Raw genomic sequence first — 20,013 nt, 5'->3', positions numbered from 1 at the left:
GGGGACCGGTCTCCCCCTTTGGCCTGACCCCTCCACGCAGGTGGATTCGGGCATGCGGTGGCGACTCGCCCGTTCGCACCCCTGGGATCCCTTCGTTCCTCGTTCCTGGAGCCTTCTCCGCTCCTCTTCCTTCCTTCTCCCTCTTCCAGGCCTCGGCCTCTGTTACTAGGCCCGCCTCCGGAGCAGAGCTCATGCAGAGCCCCTGCTCCCTGTCATTTCTGCTCAGACTTCTCTGCACTGAACTAAGATGGTGCCCACCTTTTATACTTCCTTCTCAATGCACCCAGGAACTGCTTCCTCCCTGCTCCTGCACTACAGGGTTCCGCTTCCTCAGTGTTCCCTTCCCCCACTCCAGCCAGGGACAGGGACTGTCGTGCCCATCTCAGGGGCATATTGGTCGCCCTGCCCCACGGCAATGTGGTGTAATGCATGCAGGTGTCGGGGTCCTGATCCACTCTCCATCCTTACCTGAGAGTGAGATATCACACCTCTGGGTGAGGTGCAATACCTCAGTAGCAACCGAGCCCTCGGGGTGCTACAGTTCCATTTATCTTCAGCCTAGGTGACATATTGCGATACAGGGCCGTGATTTTGGCTATAAAAGGGTCCCCTAGACCCCTACCCCAAGCTTTTTAAGAGAATAATATATGGCGTGCAAGGAAACTCTATGGAATGCTTTCTCAGCATCCAACGAGAGTATCTAATTACAAATTTTTAACTGCATCTAGCCCAGGAAATACTTTGTGCCTAGTAGCAGTGTCTGCTAGTCAGCGGATTATCCCAGCTGTTAAGCAAGCTAGACCACCTGTAGTTTGGACACTTAATTATTTCAAAGGAAATGCTTCGGGACCCCGGGATACTCGGTGAAGAGCATCAGGAGGCACCCCAAGGCATAGGGGCTTGGGACTGGCGGTAGGACGCCTTGCGGTGGACCGCCGAGCTCGATCCTTATAAAAGCTTTTTAACTGCAGCAACTTTAGTGGACTCTACTGGAGCTGGAATTACGCGGCTGCTGGCATGAGACTTGCCCTCCAATAGATCCTTGTAAAAGGATTTAAAGTGTATTCATTCAAATTAGAGAGACAATTTAAATTAAAAAGCTTAGACCTGCCTCCACCAGAGGGGGGCTCGCTCAACCCACCAGCGGACAGGCACCAGTATTGGGAGAGGGGGGCTGGCCGTTAGGGTCCACCGCGGCTCTGGCACAAACCCGGCGACACGGAGGTGGCACGGGCAGGAATGGACTGGCCGTGTCGGCTTCTCACTTTTTGGATTTTAGAAGGGCATGACATGCCTATATCTGTGTCTCCCCCTCCTTTTACTCCTCCACCTCTTTTCTTTTAGCATGACTATATGTACTTGTCACTTTTCCATGTGTTAGTTATGTCTTCTGAGCAGTTTGTCAGCTTTTGGACACCTTTGAAGGTGTTTTCTATGTGTTTCTATGTGTTTTTGTTTGCCTGCCATTGGTTTTAACGGTGTTCGACGAACAGTTCGACGAACCGAATCGAACTCTAACACTACGGGGGTGGTTCAACACTAGACAGGACTCAGTCCTGGGGGAAGCACCGGGACTCTGCACTGGGGACCGGTAATGAGGGAGCAGTGACTGTGTGATAGAGGGGACAGGACTCAGTCCTGGGGGCAGCACCGGGACTCTGCACTGGGGACTGATAATAAGGGAGCAGGGACTGTGTGATAGAGGGGACAGGACTCAGTCCTGGGGGAAGCACCGGGACTCTGCACTGGGGACCGGTAATGAGGGAGCAGGGACTGTGTGATAGAGGGGACAGGACTCAGTCCTGGGGGAAGCACTGGGACTCTGCACTGGGGACCGGTAATGAGGGGGAGCAGGGACTGTGTGATAGAGGGGACAGGACTCAGTCCTGGGGAAGCATCGTTACACTCAGCCCAATAGGATACAGCCGGCTCTACATGAGAAAGCCAAATCCTAGTGGAAAAAGGCACCAGAACCTATCACCCACTAGGATTCAGTCACAGCCATATATCTAGTGTGCGGCTCTGCAGGTGGAGGCATGTGGAGGTTCCCCATTACTGGGCACAAGGGACATTAACCCCTTCAGTGCTGAGCCTGTGATAAATCTCTGTATGTGACTATAATGTGATTGTGTGTTATACCGGGGGCAGGATGGGGCCATGACTGGATGTAGTGATCATGTGAAGCCTCCGGAGATTTCTTACATGGGATCTTTATGATGTTACATCGTCATCTTCTCCCCATTCAGATCCCTACAATATCGGATCCTCTCAGTGGAGATCTTCTATATAAGAGAATTTTCCTGATTGACCCATCAAGGATGGATAGGGACAGGGACAAGATGGTGGAGAGGATATTACACCTCACCCTAGAGATCCTCTTCCGGCTTACTGGAGAGGTGAGAGATTCTGATGACATCACATTACATCATTCTTATCTATGGGAATAACAGATGGACAGAACTGGAGAGGTGAGGACTCTGGAAATGTCTGTAGTGAGATTTATTAATGTGTCTCTCCATAACCAGGATTACACAGTGGTGAAGAAGACCTCTAGTGAGCGCTGTCAGGCCCCTGTGTCTGAGGGATGGGGAAGACCCCTGAGCCCAATCACTGGGCCTCCACCTCACCCCCTGATACATGAGGACATCAATGACCAGAAGATCCTAGAACTCACCTACAAGATGATTGAGCTGCTGACTGGAGAGGTGACACTGCTGGGAATGCTGGGACATTATACAGTAACGCTATGAAGGGATCGGGGGATGACTGTATCATTGTATGTGTCAGGTTCCTATAAGGTGTCAGGATGTCACCGTCTATTTCTCCATGGAGGAGTGGGAGTTTTTAGAAGGACACAAAGATCTGTACAAGGACGTCATGATGGAGGTTCCCCAGTCCCTCATATCACCAGGTAATACAGGACTAAATACACACGGCCTATAATTATCTGTATGTAAAGAATGAATTCAGTCCCTGTATGTGTTTCCTCCAGTTCTATCCAGTAAGAGGACAACACCAGAGAGATGTCCCCGTCCTCTTCTTCCGCAGGACTGTAAACAAGAAAATCTCACTGTTACTCAGGTAGATGGAGAGAAGGTGTCATGCAATATCCCCTATGATGTGTAGACAACTGTGAAGGTCTTGTGTTCAGTCTTTTTTTATCCCCCAGTATTATACACTGAATGGCCTATTTATTAGAAATACTTTCACACTCCCATCTGAATTGTATTAGACACATGGCCGCAGAGTGCACCATAAATCGGAGTGATTAGTTTTCAGAATACTCAATCTTCCCAATGTTAGTTACTTCGAACACTGTCACAGCACAAGCAAATTCAAAAATTGCCAACGTTATGCTGTTTTTATATGCAACGATGTGAAGAGTATACTGAGAATCAGGGCCGGCTGCCATCAGGGCATTAATGGCGTATGGGGCCTGGTGATGAGGGAAACTCGTCTGGGCCCCCCTCCTCACCGGGCCCCAGGGGCAAGTTTTGGCCATTTGCTCAGTAACTGAACTTGTTAAAATCTATTTAAAGTTCCGGCGCCCTGGACAAGCAAGGGAGTGGGGGGATCCCACTCGCCTTCATGGACTCCGTCACGCTATGGGGCCTGTGAGTTGGGGGAGCCCGGTACCAGCGCTGGCACCTGGCTCACTTCTTCCCGTTCCCCGCTGCTCCAGTCTACTCTCTTTAGTCTTCTGTCTCTCTTTGACGTCTCAGGGCAGAGGGCGCGGTGATGTCACTACAGCGCACCCTCTGTGGTGAGCAGGGCAGAGAGTCAGAAGAAGCTGAAGAGATCGGAGCAGTGGACAGAGGGTAACGAGGAGAGGTGAGTATTTGATTTTTTTCATGTATGGAGCATTACAGCGTAAGGGGCCATTATATACTGTATGGAGCAATATATGGAACACATACTATATGGAGCGTTATATGGGGTCATATACTGTATGTAGCGTTATATGGGGTCATATACTGTATGGAGCGTTATATGGGGTCATATACTGTATGGAGTGTTATATGGGATCATTATATACTGTATGGAGCGTTATATGGGGCCCATTATACTATATGGAGCGTTATATGGGCTCGTGATACTGTATGGAGCGATATATGGGCCCATGATACTGTATGGAGCGATATATGGTGCCCATAATACTGTATGGAGCATTATGTGGTGCCCATAATACTGTATGGAGCATTAGGTGGTGCCCATAATTCTGTTCTGCCCTCTTCAGTGTCTTCTGACTCTCTGTGACGTCTCGGGGCAGAGGGCGAGATGACGTCACTACAGTGCACCCTCTGTGGTGAGCAGGGCAGAGAGTCAGAAGACGCTGAGGAGATCGGAGCAGTGGACAGAGGGTAACGAGGAGAGTTTATTATTTGATTTTTTTTTTTTTTTTTATGTACAGTACAGACCAAAAGTTTGGACACACCTCATTTAAAGATTTTTCTGTATTTTCATGACTATGAAAATTGTACATTCACACTGAAGGCATCAAAACTATGAATTAACACATGTGGAATTATATACTTAACAAAAAAGTGTGAAACAACTGAAAATATGTCTTATATTCTAGGTTCTTTAAAGTAGCCACCTTTTGCTTTGATGGCTGCTTTGCACACTCTTTGCATTCTCTTGATGAGCTTCAAGAGGTAGTCACCGGAAATGGTCTTCCGACAATCTTGAAGGAGTTCCCAGAGATGCTTAGCACTTTTTGTCCCTTTTGCCTTCACTCTGCGGTCCAGCTCACCCCAAACCATCTCGATTGGGTTCAGGTCTGGTGACTGTGGAGGCCAGGTCATCTGGCGTAGCACCCCATCACTCTCCTTCTTGGTCAAATAGCCCTTACACAGCCTGGAGGTGTGTTTGAGGTCATTGTCCTGTTGAAAAATAAATGATGGTCCAACTAAACGCAAACCGGATGGAATAGCATGCCGCTGTAAGATGCTGTGGTAGCCATGCTGGTTCAGTATGCCTTCAATTTTGAATAAATCCCCAACAGTGTCACCAGCAAAGCACCATCACACCTCCTCCTCCATGCTTCACGGTGGGAACCAGGCATGTAGAGTCCATCCGTTCACCTTTTCTGCGTCGCACAAAGACACGGTGGTTGGAACCAAAGATCTTAAATTTGGACACATCAGACCAAAGCACAGATTTCCACTGGTCTAATGTCCATTCCTTGTGTTCTTTAGCCCAAACAAGTCTCTTCTGCTTGTTGCCTGTCCTTGGCAGTGGTTTCCTAGCAGCTATTTTACCATGAAGGCCTGCTGCACAAAGTCTCCTCTTAACAGTTGTTGTAGAGATGTGTCTGCTGCTAGAACTCTGTGTGGCATTGACCTGGTCTCTAATTTGAGCTGCTGTTAACCTGCGATTTCTGAGGCTGGTGACTCGGATAAACTTATCCTCAGAAGCAGAGGTGACTCTTGGTCTTCCTTTCCTGGGGCGATCCTCATGTGAGCCAGTTTCTTTGTAGCGCTTGATGGTTTTTGCAACTGCACTTGGGGACACTTTCAAAGTTTTCCCAATTTTTCGGACTGACTGACCTTCATTTCTTAAAGAAATGATGGCCACTTATTTTTCTTTACTTAACTGCTTTTTTCTTGCCATAATACAAATTCTAACAGTCTATTCAGTAGGACTATCAGCTGTGTATCCACCAGACTTCTGCACAACACAACTGATGGTCCCAACCCCATTTATAATGCAAGAAATCCCACTTATTAAACCTGACAGGACACACCTGTGAAGTGAAAACCATTTCCGGTGACTACCTCTTGAAGCTCATCAAGAGAATGCCAAGAGTGTGCAAAGCAGTCATCAAAGCAAAAGGTGAAGAACCTAGAATATAAGACATATTTTCAGTTGTTTCACACTTTTTTGTTAAGTATATAATTCCACATGTGTTAATTCATAGTTTTGATGCCTTCAGTGTGAATGTACAATTTTCAAAGTCATGAAAATACAGAAAAATCTTTAAATGAGAAGGTGTGTCCAAACTTTTGGTCTGTACTGTATGGTGTATTACAGTATAGCGGGCCATCATATACTTTATGGAGTAATATATGGAACACATACTGTATGGAGCATTATATGGGGCCCTTTATACTGTATGGAGCATTATATGGGGCCCTTTATACTGTATGGAGCATTACATGGGGCCCTTTATACTGTATGGAGCATTATATGGGGCCCTTTATACTGTATGGAGCATTACATGGGGCCCTTTATACTGTATGGAGCAATATATGGGGCCCATAATTCTGTTCTACTCTCTTTAGTGTCTTCTGACTCTCTGTGACGTCTCAGGGCAGATGACGTCACTACAGTGCGCCCTCTGTGGTGAGCAGGGCAGAGAGCTAGAAGACTCTGAGGAGAACGGAGCAGCAGCCATAGGGGACAAGGAGAGGTGAGTATTTTATTTTTTTTATTATATGGGGCCCATTATACTGTATGGGGCCATTATATACTGTATGGAGCAATACATGGTGCCATTATATACTGTATGGGGCAATTAACTACTGTATGGAGCATTATATGGGGCCTATTATACTGTATGGAGCATTATATGGGACCCATTATACTGTATGGAGCAATATATGGGGCCTACTATACTGTATGGAGGACTATGTGGTGCCCATAATACTGTATGGAGCATTGTGTGGTGCCCATAATACTGTATGGAGCATTGTGTGGTGCCCATAATACTGTATGGAGCATTGTGTGGTGCCCATACTACTGTATGGAGCACCGTGTGGTGCCCATAATACTGTATAGAGCACCGTGTGGTGCCCATAATACTGTATGGAGCACCGTGTGGTGCCCATAATACTGTATGGAGCACCATGTGGTGCCCATAATACTGTATGGAGCACTGTGTGGTGCCCATAATACTGTAGGGAGGACTATACTCTCTGGTCTAAAATGAAAAGTGTGCAGTCACTCTGTGTGACTGCAGACTTTTTAATCCCCCCCAACGTACGCACTGTATGCTGCGAGGATTCGCCAGTTTCTGAGCTATTGTAGAATATACAATAGATATCACTCATGTAATGTAAGAAGTAAGTGAAATCTTTGGCATTGTACCATACCTATATTTCTTATCTGTGCGTGATGAATTGTGGCATGTGTTAAAAAGGACCACTGAAACTCCTTCACCCAGGGCCCAAGAAAGCCTGGAGCCGGCCCTGGCGACAACAGTTAACAGCCGCCAACCAATCAGAGGCCGGCAGCTAACGTCAGCGCGCACATCGGCGGCGTATGACTTCACTGCTATGAGCTGGCGCGTCCAACCCTCAAATGGATGAGAACGAGGGCGCTGATGGACCGTGGCCAGATAAGGAGAAACATTTTTTTTCTGTTTTTTTTTGTAAGGGGTCAGGATGGGAGATCATATGGGACCTGGGGGCAGGATGGAGACATATGGGGCAAGGATGGGATATCATATGAGGCATGGGGGCTGGATGGGATATCAAATGGGGCCTCGTGGCAGGATGGAGACATATGGGGCCAGGATGGGATATCAACTGGGTGCAGAATGGGAGAACATATGGGGCCAGGATGGGATATCATATGGGGGCACGATGGGAGATCATATGGCTCCTGGGGGCAGGACGGAGACATATGGGGCCAGGATGGGATATCATATGGGGTCTGGGGGCAGGATGGGAGAACATATGGGGCCGTGATGGGATATCATATGGGGACACGATTGGAGAACATATGGGCCCTGGGGCAGAATGGGATATCACATTTGACCTGGGGGCAGGATGAGACATATGGGGCCTGGTGGCAGGATGGAGACACATGGGCCATGATGGAAGAACATATGGGGCTAGGAATGAGACACAATGGGGGCCAAGAATGAGACACATTATTACAGGAAGGGGCCAGGATTTGGGACATTATTACTGTAGGAGCTAATTATGGATATTATTACTGCTGTTATGTATTTTATTTTTGAGGATACTATTTTTAGTGAGGGACGGGTAGTGTTACTGTGCAGGGCACCAATATGTCACTTTTTTCTTCATAGTGTTGAAGTTGGGAATGTGCTCTAGATAACTGTGTTTTTTTTTCTGCAGAGACGAGTCCTGCCTGGAAGAAGTGATGGCGGTCTGTGCTGGATCAAGAAGAAAAGCGAAGATGAAGGACTTCAACTAGAGACGTCACTGGTGAGTCAGTGTGTTACCTGTATACTTACACAGGAGCCCTGTATATAGTGTATAATGTCACTGGTGATCCCTGTATTACCAGTACACTGACACTATATACAGAGCTCCTGTGTATAATGTCACTGGTGATCCCTGTATTACCAGTACACTGACACTATATACAGAGCTCCTGTGTATAATGTCACTGGTGATCACTGTATTACCTGTACACTATACGCTATATACAGAGGATATTATTAGTATTGTGGTTTTTGTTTAATAATCAGTATTATAGCATTTGGTCACTATGTGGTGGTAATATGTGATTTGGTCATGGTGTGGTGATATTTATTCCTTGAATGTGGTATTATTCTGTCACTATGTGGTGGTGGTAATATGTGGTCCAGTCATGGTATGACGGTATTTATTCCTTGTATGTAATATTATTGGTCATTTAAAAAAAATGTATGTGACACATTCCCTTAAAGCAAAATAAAAAAATATATATATACCTAAAAAGAGTATTGGATATTTTAAGAAATGTTTAATGGGTTAGAGTAGAGTAGGGCACTGCCAAGAGTCTTCCAAGATAGAGAAGTAATCAGGCACCATACCATTAAATGCACATGCAGTAGTTACCACTCTTTATCCCTGTCTTCGTGCTCCAAGATTCGTAGGTGGTGCAATTGCCAAGTACATTAAATGTCATGAAAGTGAAAATTTAGGGAAAGGGAGCACTCGCCAAATCTTTAAATAAAAGCAGTCCTTTGTTTCTTCAAATGAGACATCTTAGAAGTATGCAGTGAGGGGAAGAAAACATGCGGGAGAAGAGTAGAGTGGATGATGGCCATTTCGCGTCCTTACGGTGCTTCTAAGGGAGGGAGCAGGGACTGTGTGATAGAGAGGACAGGACAGGACTCAGTCCTGGGATAAGCATCGGGACTCTGCACTGGGGACCGGTAATGAGGGAGCAGGGACTGTGTGATAGAGGGGACAGGACTCAGTCCTGGGGGAAGCACCGGGACTCTGCACTGGGGACCGGTAATGAGGGAGCAGGGACTGTGTGATAGAGAGGACAGGACTCAGTCCTGGGGGAAGCACCGGGACTCTGCACTGGTGACCGGTAATGAGGGAGCAGGGACTGTGTGATAGAGGGGACAGGACTCGGTCCTGGGGGAAGCACCGGGACTCTACACTGGGGACCGGTAATGAGGGAGCAGGGACTGTGTGATAGAGGGGACAGGACTCAGTCCTGGGGGAAGCACCGGGACTCTGCACTGGGGACCGGTAATGAGGGAGCAGGGACTGTGTGATAGAGAGGACAGGACTCAGTCCTGGGGGAAGCACCGGGACTCTGCACTGGGGACCGGTAATGAGGGAGCAGGGACTGTGTGATAGAGGGGACAGGACTCAGTCCTGGGGGTAGCACCGGGACTCTGCACTGGTGACCGGTAATGAGGGAGCAGGGACTGTGTGATAGAGGGGACAGGACTCAGTCCTGGGGGAAGCACCGGGACTCTACACTGGGGACCGGTAATGAGGGAGCAGGGACTGTGTGATAGAGGGGACAGGACTCAGTCCTGGGGGAAGCACCGGGGCTCTCTGCCCATTGGGGTACAGCCAGCTCTACATGAGAAAGCTAAATCCTAGTGGAAAAAGTCACCAGATCCTATCACCCACTAGGATTTAGTCACAGCCATATATCTAGTGTGCGGCTCTGCAGGTGGAGGTTCCCCATTACTGGGCACAGGGGACATTAACGCCTTCAATGCTGAGACTCTTTAGCTGTCTTGGGCGAGCCTGTATCTATTTCTGTATGTGACTGTAATGTGACTGTGTGTTATACCGGGGGCAGGACGGGGCCATGACTGGATGTATCATGAGAAGCCAGTAACCGCTCCAGAGATTTCTTACATGGGATCTTTATGATGTTACATCGTCATCTTCTCCCCATTCAGGTCCCTACAATATCGGATCCTCTCAGTGGAGATCTTCTATATAAGAGAATTCTCCTGATTGACCCATCAAGGATGGATGGGGATAGGGACAAGATGGCGGAGAGGATATTACACCTCACCCTAGAGATCCTCTTCCGGCTTACTGGAGAGGTGAGAGATTCTGATGACGTCACATTACATCATTCTTATCTGTGGGAATAACAGATGGACAGAACTGGAGAGGTGAGGACTCTGGAAATGTCTGTAGTGAGATTTATTAATGTGTGTCTCCATAACCAGGATTACACAGTAGTGAAGAAGACCTCTAGTGAGCGCTGTCAGACCCCTGTGTCTGAGGGGTGGGGAAGATCCCTGAGCCCAACCACGGGGCCTTTACCTCACCCCCTGATACATGAGGACATCAATGACCAGAAGATCCTAGAAGTCACCTACAAGATGATTGAGCTGCTGACTGGAGAGGTGACACTGCTGGGAATGCTGGGACATTATACAGTAACGCTATGAAGGGATCGGGGGATGACTGTATCATTGTATGTGTCAGGTTCCTATAAGGTGTCAGGATGTCGCCATCTATTTCTCCATGGAGGAGTGGGAGTATTTAGAAGGACACAAAGATCTGTACAAGGACGTCATGATGGAGGTTCCCCAGCCCCTCACATCACCAGGTAATAGACAGGACTAAATACACATGGCCTATAATTATCTGTATGTAAAGAATGAATTCAGTCCCTGTTTGTGTTTCCTCCAGTTCCATCCAGTGAGAGGACAACACCAGAGAGATGTCCCCGTCCTCTTCTTCTATTGGACTGTAAACAAGAAGATCCCGATTTTCTTCAGAATTATCAGGTAGATAGAGAGATGTCATGAAATCTCCCCTATGATGTATAGATGGCTGTGAAGGTCTTGTGTTCAGTCTTTTTTTATCCCCCAGTATTATACACTGAATGGCCGATTTATTAGAAACAGTTTCACACTCCCATCTGAAATTTATTAGACACATGACCGCGGAGTGCAGCATAAATCGGACTGATCAGGTTTCAGAATGGGAGGATTGAGCAAACTGAATTATATTGAACACTGTCACAGCACAAGTAAATTCAAAAATTGCCAACCTTATACGATTTTTATCTGCAATGATGTGAAGAGTCTACTGAGAGTCAGAGCCACCATCAGGGCTATACTGGGTATGGGGCCTGGTGATGAGGGGAACCCGGTCTCAGCCCCCCTCCTCACCGGGCCCCAGGGGCAGGATTTGGCTGTTTATTCTGAAACTGAACGTGCGTCCTCGAAATGTGCGTCTATGGGGCCCGCGAGTCGTGGGAGCCCGGTACCAGCGCTGGCACCGAGCCCACCTTAAATACTCACCTCTCCCCATTCCCCGCTGCTCCGGTCTACTCGCAGTGTCTTCTGACTCTGTGGTGCCCATAATAATTCTGTTCTACTCTCTTCAGCGTCATGCTGAAGGATGTTGCAGGCAGCAGATCACTCTCCACGGCGTCTCCAGACTCTGTCACGTCTGTCACGTGCTCAGTGTGAACCTGCTTTCATCTGTGAAGAGCACAGGGCGCCAGTGGCGACTTTGCCAATCCTGGTGTTCTGTGGCAAATGCCAAGCGTCCTGCACGGGGTTGGGCTGTGAGCACAACCCCCATCTGTGGACGTTGGGCCCTCATACCACCCTCATGGAGTCAGTTTCTAACTGTTTGTGCAGACACATGCACATTTTTGGCCTGCTGGAGGTCATTTTGCAGTGCTCTGGCAGTGCTCCTCCTATTCCTCCTTGCACAAAGGCGGAGGTAGCGGTCCTGCTGCTGGGTTGTTGCCCTCCTACGGCCCCCTCCACGTCTCCTGGTGTACTGGCCTGTTTCCTGGTAGCGCCTCTGGACACTACACTGACAGACACAGCAAACCTTCTTGCCCAGTTCGCATTGATGTGCCATCCTGGATGAGCTGCACTACCTGAGCAACTTCTGTGGGTTGTAGAGTTCGTCTCATGCTACCACGAGTGTGAAAGGACAATCAACATTCAAAAGTGACCAAAACATCAGCCAGAAAGCATTAGTACTGAGATGTGGTCTGTGGTCCCCACCTGCAGAACCACTCCTTTATTGAGTGTGTCTTGATAATTGCCAATAATTTCCATCTATTGTCTATTCCATTTGCACAACAGCATGTGAAATTGATTGTCAATCAGTGTTGCTTCCTAAGTGGACAGTTTGATTTCACAGAAGTTTGATGTACTTGGAGTTATATTCTGTTTAAGTGTTCCCTTTATTTTTTTGAGCAGTGTATTATTGCACATATTATTCAGCAATTTAAGATCCATGGGACTGTAGCCAACCTCCCTGGACGTGGCCGCGGGAGGAAAATTGATGACAAATCAAAGAGACGGATAATACGAATGGTAACAAAAGAGCCCAGGATAACTTCTAAAGAGATTAAAGGTGAACTTCAAGCTCAAGGAACATCAGTGTCAGATCGCACCTTCCGTCGTTGTTTGACCTAAAGTGGACTTCATGGCAGACGACGAAGGAGAACACCATTGTTGGAAAAAAAGATCATAAAAAAGCCTGACTGGAATTTGCCAAACTACATGTTAACAACCCACAAAGCTTCTGGGAGAATGTCCTATGGACAGATGAGACAAAAATATAACTTTTTGGCAAGGCACATCAGCTCTATGTTCACAGACGAAAAATGAAGCATATCAAGAAAAGAACACTGTCCCTACTGTGAAACATGGTGGAGGCACTGTTATGTTCTGGGGCTGCTTTGCTGCATCTGGCACAGGGTGTCTTGAATCTGTGCAGGGCACAATGAAATCTCAAGACTATCAAGGGATTCTAGAGAGAAATGTGCTGCCCAGTGTCAGAAAGCTTGGTCTCAGTCACATGGGTCTTGCAACAGGATAATGACCCAAAACACACAGCTAAAAACACCCAAGAATGGCTAAGAGGAAAACATTGGACTATTCTGAAGTGGCCTTCTATGAGCCCTGACCTAAATCCTATTGAGCATCTTTGGAAAGAGCTGAAACATGGCGTCTGGAAAAGGCAACCTTCACACACGAGACAGCTGGAGCAGTTTGCTCATGAGGAGTGGGCCAAAATACCTGTCGAGAGGTGCAGAAGTCTCATTGACAGTTACAGGAATCGTTTGATTGCAGTGATTGCCTCAAAAGGTTGTTCAACAAAATATTCAGTTAAGAAGAACCATCATTTCTGTCCAGGCCTATTTCATGAGTTTAATTTTTTTTTTAAATTCTGTGGAAGCAGGGTTGAAAAGCAATATCTGACTTTCATTTGCTCATTTTCATAGATTTTTTATTTATTATTACTTTTGTCAGATTCAAGTTATTTCTGTGACCATTGTGGGTTTTTCTTACATTAAATGAGGGGTACCAACAATTTTGACCGTGTGCGTGTGGGTACATATGTGTGTGTATATGATACAAGCATCCCTCTGTCTGAAGCCTTTATAGACTGCGCAAGCACGACTAACCTGCGCAGTCTGGCTCCAGACAGAAGAACGCATGGAGCTGTTACAGGTAAGAGGAGTGTATGGCGCCGGAGATCGCGGTATGCGTAGGCACTGAACTCATGCCACGATCTCCGGCTCCATACTTACCTGACCGGGAGGAGTGTTGCCGCATTTTCAGTGTGTCTTCAGCAAAATGGCGCAGGACAGCGCAGTATGGGCACGTGCGTACTCCGGCACCACACTCTTCCTCCGGCAAAAAGACGCAGCACTGGAGCACAGGGAAGAAATGTGAGGAGTATGTGTTTATTTTTTTGTGTTTGTGCAGCGTGATAGAGATGAGGGGTACCATGCATACCAGGATGAGGGATGGTGTACTATGCATACCAAGCTAGGGATGAGGGGGTGCCATGCATACCATATTTGGGATGAGGGTGCCATGCATACCAGTATTGGGATGAGGGGTGCCATACATACCAGGATTGGGGATGAGGGGGTATCATGCATACCAGGATTGGGGATGAGGGGGTACCATGCATACCAGGATAGGGATGAGGGGGGTACCATGCATACCAGGATAGGGATGAAGGGGTACCATGCATACCAGGATAGGAATGAAGGGGTACCATGCATACCAGGATAGGGATGAAGGGGTACCATGCATACCAGGATAGGGATGAAGGGGTACCATGCATACCAGGATGAGGGATGAAGGGGTACCATGCATACCAGGATGAGGGATGAAGGGGTACCATGCATACCAGGATGAGGGATGAAGGGGTACCATGCATACCAGGATGAGGGATGAAGGGGTACCATGCATACCAGGATGAGGGATGAAGGGGTACCATGCATACCAGGATGAGGGATGAAAGGGTACCATGCATACCAGGATGAGGGATGAAGGCGTACCAGGATGAGGGATGAAGGGGTACCATGCATACCAGGATGAGGGATGAAGGGGTACCATGCATACCAGGATGAGGGATGAAGGGGTACCATGCATACCAGGATGAGGGATGAAAGGGTACCATGCATACCAGGATGAGGGATGAAGGGGTACCAGGATGAGGGATGAAGGGGTACCATGCATACCAGGATGAGGGATGAAGGGGTACCATGCATACCAGGATGAGGGATGAAGGGGTACCATGCATACCAGGATGAGGGATGAAAGGGTACCATGCATACCAGGATGAGGGATGAAGGGGTACCAGGATGAGGGATGAAGGGGTACCATGCATACCAGGATGAGGGATGAAGGGGTACCATGCATACCAGGATGAGGGATGAAGGGGTACCATGCATACCAGGATGAGGGATGAAGGGGTACCATGCATACCAGGATGAGGGATGAAGGGGTACCATGCATACCAGGATGAGGGATGAAGGGGTACCATGCATACCAGGATGAGGGATGAAGGGGTACCATGCATACCAGGATGAGGGATGAAAGGGTACCATGCATACCAGGATGAGGGATGAAGGCGTACCAGGATGAGGGATGAAGGGGTACCATGCATACCAGGATGAGGGATGAAGGGGTACCATGCATACCAGGATGAGGGATGAAGGGGTACCATGCATACCAGGATGAGGGATGAAAGGGTACCATGCATACCAGGATGAGGGATGAAGGGGTACCAGGATGAGGGATGAAGGGGTACCATGCATACCAGGATGAGGGATGAAGGGGTACCATGCATACCAGGATGAGGGATGAAGGGGTACCATGCATACCAGGATGAGGGATGAAAGGGTACCATGCATACCAGGATGAGGGATGAAGGGGTACCAGGATGAGGGATGAAGGGGTACCATGCATACCAGGATGAGGGATGAAGGGGTACCATGCATACCAGGATGAGGGATGAAGGGGTACCATGCATACCAGGATGAGGGATGAAGGGGTACCATGCATACCAGGATGAGGGATGAAGGGGTACCATGCATACCAGGATGAGGGATGAAGGGGTACCATGCATACCAGGATGAGGGATGAAAGGGTACCATGCATACCAGGATGAGGGATGAAGGGGTACCAGGATGAGGGATGAAGGGGTACCATGCATACCAGGATGAGGGATGAAGGGGTACCATGCATACCAGGATGAGGGATGAAGGGGTACCATGCATACCAGGATGAGGGATGAAAGGGTACCATGCATACCAGGATGAGGGATGAAGGGGTACCAGGATGAGGGATGAAGGGGTACCATGCATACCAGGATGAGGGATGAAGGGGTACCATGCATACCAGGATGAGGGATGAAAGGGTACCATGCATACCAGGATGAGGGATGAAGGGGTGCCATGCATACCAGGATGAGGGATGAAGGGGTGCCATGCATACCAGGATGAGGGATGAAGGGGTGCCATGCATACCAGGATGAGGGATGAAGGGGTGCCATGCATACCAGGATGAGGGATGAAGGGGTGCCATGCATACCAGGATGAGGGATGAAGGGGTGCCATGCATACCAGGATGAGGGATGAAGGGGTGCCATGCATACCAGGATGAGGGATGAAGGGGTGCCATGCATACCAGGATGAGGGATGAAGGGGTGCCATGCATACCAGGATGAGGGATGAAGGGGTGCCATGCATACCAGGATGAGGGATGAAGGAGTGCCATGCATACCAGGATTGGGGGATGGAGGGGTGCCATGCATACCAGGATTAGGGATGATCGGGTACAATACATACCAGGATTAGGGATGATCGGGTACAATACATACCAGGATTGGGGATGATCAGGTACAATACATACCAGGATTGGGGATGAGGGGTGCCACGCATACCGGGATTGGGGATGAGGGTGCCACGCATACCGGGATTGGGGATGAGGGTGCCACGCATACCAGGATAGGGATGAGAGGGTACCAGGATAGGGATGAGGGGGTATCATGCATACCAGGATAGGAATGAGGGATGCCATGCATACCAGGATAGAATGGGGGCAGCACATAACAGGATGGGGGACTATATATATTATGAAAAGGGCAGAAAGATTAACAAATACATGACTTGTAAATAAAATGTTCTGTTTCCCACAGAGGCATGTGAATTATACATTTTCCAGCAATTACATCCAGTAGTTTTCGCTGCCCTCCATCTTTCCTTATAGCACTTTCCTTGACTATTTTCCATGTAGTCCACTTTCTCTGTACAATCCATGTCCTGGCTTGGCTTTCTAGATTTTTATAAACTGAAAGTCAGGGTTATACTTGGCCTCTCTTTGTCATCTTGGGGTCCGCACTAACGCTTGGCTACATTTCTTTACCTCCAGCTCCGAACCACGAGAGTTGCTTTCTCTACTTCCTTACAGGATCTCTGATCTGGTCCCAAGTTCTGCCAGCTGGACTCCAGTTTCTCGGCCACTTATCAGTGTTCAGTTTAGAAGCAGGCTATTCTCATCCTCTCTTGATACACACACCCTGGTCCGGCCTCACTTCCTCCTTCAACTTTAAATTTACCACTAGAGTCAAGTAGCACGCTGGGGTCTATTGATAGAGTAAACCTCTCCACTAATTACAGATTTTTCTGCACATCTAATATCATGTCTCAAGTGCCAATAATTTATAGTAGATGTTGCCACAACTTCACTCTACAGAGCCCCACAAAGGAAACGGGCACTACAACTACAGTCTATTGTATATACAGTGAACCGCCTAGAAACATCTCCCAAGACTCCTCCCAGCTGCAGGGCTGACCCTCTGTAACTCTCCCCTGCCCAGCTGCAGGGCTGACCCTCTGTAACTCTCTCCTGCCCAGCTGCAGGGCTGACCCTCTGTAACTCTCCCCTGCCCAGCTACATGGCTGACCCTCTGTAACTCTCCCCTGCCCAGCTGCAGGGCTGACCCTCTGTAACTCTCCCCTGCCAAGCTGCAGGGCTGACCCTCTGTAACTCTCTCCTGCCCAGCTGCAGGGCTGATCCTCTGTAACTCTCTCCTGCCCAGCTGCAGGGCTGATCCTCTGTAACTCTCTCCTGCCCAGCTGCAGGGCTGACCCTCTGTAACTCTCCCCTGCAGGGCTGACCCTCTGTAACTCTCCCCAGCCCAGCTGCACGGCTGACCCTCTGTAACCCCCCTGCCCAGCTGCAGGGCTGACCCTCTGTAACTCTCCCCTGCCCAGCTGCAGGGCTGATCCTCTGTAACTCTCCCCTGCAGGGCTGACCCTCTGTAACTCTCCCCAGCCCAGCTGCACGGCTGACCCTCTGTAACCCAGCTGCAGGGCTGACCCTCTGTAACTCTCCCCTGCCCAGCTGCAGGGCTGACCCTCTGTAACTCTTCCCTGCCCAGCTGCAGGGCTGACCCTCTGTAACTCTCTCCTGCCCAGCTGCAGGGCTGACCCTCTGTAACTCTCCCCTGCCCAGCTGCAGGGCTGACCCTCTGTAACTCTCCCCTGCCCAGCTGCAGGGCTGACCCTCTGTAACTCTCCCCTGCCCAGCTGCAGGGCTGACCCTCTGTAACTCTCCCCTGCCCAGCTGCAGGGCTGACCCTCTGTAACTCTCCCCTTCCCAGCTGCAGGGCTGACCCTCTGTAACTCTCCCCTGCCCAGCTGCAGGGCTGACCCTCTGTAACTCTCCCCTTCCCAGCTGCCTACTCTCAGATTCTAATCCTATAAAGCATCTCTGGGACGAGGTACAATGGGTTGTTCAGAGCATGTTAGTACGTTCATCTAATTTTTGGCAACTGCAAGAACCTATCCTGGTGACATGGGCCAGTATTCCTGGGAAACAGTCTCAACACCTATTGGAATCTGCCGCGATGAATTACTACACTTCTGAAGTCCAATGGAGGCCCAACGTGCTACTAGATGGATGTCTCTAATAATGTGGCCATTTAAGTGTATGTTTTATACTTGGTGGAGATGACAGGATAAAGCTGATCATGGACATTAAATGATCTTTTCTGTATTTCTACATAATTTCTTATGACTTCTCTATCTTTCTGTGACTTTTAAAATCTTTTTTCAGGGTAAAGATCTGCCCCATATTAATACTACAGAGACATATGTGAGGGGTGATGAGTGGTGTAAAGAGGAGATTCCTACAGATAACTGCGCAGGTGAGTAGTGACCACTAAATGCAGAGAAGTTACCGATATTACTCAGTCACTCGCGTGTAGAATAATTATAGGTGTTGATCTTTTTCAGAGTATGTTCACATGGAACTTCTGATGTGGATTTTACGGTTAAAGGTTTAGGGGCTGATTCATTAAGACAGGCTCTGTGCACCCCAGTCTGAATCAAAGTGTGAGGTGGGATAAGATGCACATCACTTAATGAATTCACCAGAAATGGTACTCAAGTCAGTGACAGCCTGGAGAAACATGTCTGGCCGGCGTAAGTTACGCTACTGGAGTGACATAACTGTTGATGAATTTGGTGGACACCACCTACCCCGGTCTATACTCCACCCACTTTGGAGGAGCTGCTGGGACTGGTGCCAAGAATTGGAACATTTTTACACAGCTTCAAAGTTTGTAAAACTTTTGCATCTTTTCAAAGTGTTTTATGCCAGAAAACCGCAGTAAACACTTTGATGTATTGGCTCCTTAGTACTTAAAGGGAACCTGACACCTGATGCATACTGCGAAATCCGTGGGCAGCGTGTGTCAGGCACTGGCTGTACGTTCTCAGCCATGTATGTTTTACGCTGAAACGCTATGGCTTTTAATAGCCGCCGGGGACCGAGATACACAGATGACTAGTCGTACAGGTGGCTCCCTGGCGGCTTTTCTCCACCCGCTGACAGTGACTGACAAGCCTCTGCCTACATGCGCGGCCTCTGTCCACATATAAGACAGAATCATTACCAGCAACAGGCTTCACTGTTAAGTACATTCTTGCGTCAGCTCCTGTTTCTGCCTGAGGCTAAAGTTTGAATTTTCATAGAAGGCATTGAGACTTCCCGCTGCTGTAGGCATGGATAAGGCTGGATGCAGATGGCCTTGTCAAAAATATTGAGTCATGTTTGCAAATTGCAGACTTGCTTAGCTCCATGTGCAGCTCTAGATTTGCGTTGTGGATACGTTCTGGAACTGCCTTCTTTTACATGCAATATCTTGATCCATTAGTTGGACCAGAATAGAGTAAAGATTAGCAAATTGATTTGATGCAAATTTAATTCATTTAGAATTTTAAATAATTCACTTCTCTGCAAATTTGATCAATTTCGAGTTGTGCGAATTTATATTTTTCACTTTGCCAATGGTTGTATCCGCCACAGAAGGCTCCTGTGACCTCAGACGTGGCCACGTGGGCTTTTCCATGATGCCTTGCAGCTAACACATTATGTAGTTTAGTGCAACAAATAAGAAGATAATATCACAGCCTTTATTAAAGCTGAGGCAGCGAATGCTGCACCCTTTTTAGGGTGGTTCTGTATAGTGAGGGGACATCTGAGTTCATAGCTCAGCA

General features: G+C 48.3%; 1 protein-coding gene across 2 annotated transcripts in view; it reads left to right on the top strand.

The window, feature by feature from the left end:
• LOC141270721 (uncharacterized) overlaps window positions 1-20,013 on the top strand; it is a 48,281-nt gene that overhangs the window by 18,816 nt on the left and 9,452 nt on the right. Inside the window, exons 2-11 of one of the 2 annotated variants that reach the window (XM_073680816.1) lie at window positions 2,247-2,396; window positions 2,526-2,705; window positions 2,788-2,911; window positions 2,993-3,081; window positions 8,088-8,177; window positions 10,115-10,264; window positions 10,394-10,573; window positions 10,656-10,779; window positions 10,863-10,960; window positions 18,569-18,659. In XM_073680816.1, the coding sequence (XP_073536917.1) occupies window positions 2,319-2,396; window positions 2,526-2,705; window positions 2,788-2,911; window positions 2,993-3,081; window positions 8,088-8,177; window positions 10,115-10,264; window positions 10,394-10,573; window positions 10,656-10,779; window positions 10,863-10,960; window positions 18,569-18,659 (1,204 nt within the window). In that variant the 5' untranslated portion in view covers window positions 2,247-2,318. The remainder of the gene's footprint in view (window positions 1-2,246; window positions 2,397-2,525; window positions 2,706-2,787; window positions 2,912-2,992; window positions 3,082-8,087; window positions 8,178-10,114; window positions 10,265-10,393; window positions 10,574-10,655; window positions 10,780-10,862; window positions 10,961-18,568; window positions 18,660-20,013) is intronic. The other variant, XM_073680817.1, reaches the window with a different exon arrangement.

Source organism: Phyllobates terribilis, unplaced genomic scaffold, assembly GCF_046119375.1.
Source record: "Phyllobates terribilis strain yellow unplaced genomic scaffold, ASM4611937v1 Scaffold_5__5_contigs__length_657084704, whole genome shotgun sequence".
Taxonomy (NCBI): Eukaryota; Metazoa; Chordata; class Amphibia; order Anura; family Dendrobatidae; genus Phyllobates; species Phyllobates terribilis.
The sequence above is the reverse complement of the archived record's forward strand: the minus strand, read 5'-3'. Positions and strand labels throughout refer to the sequence as shown.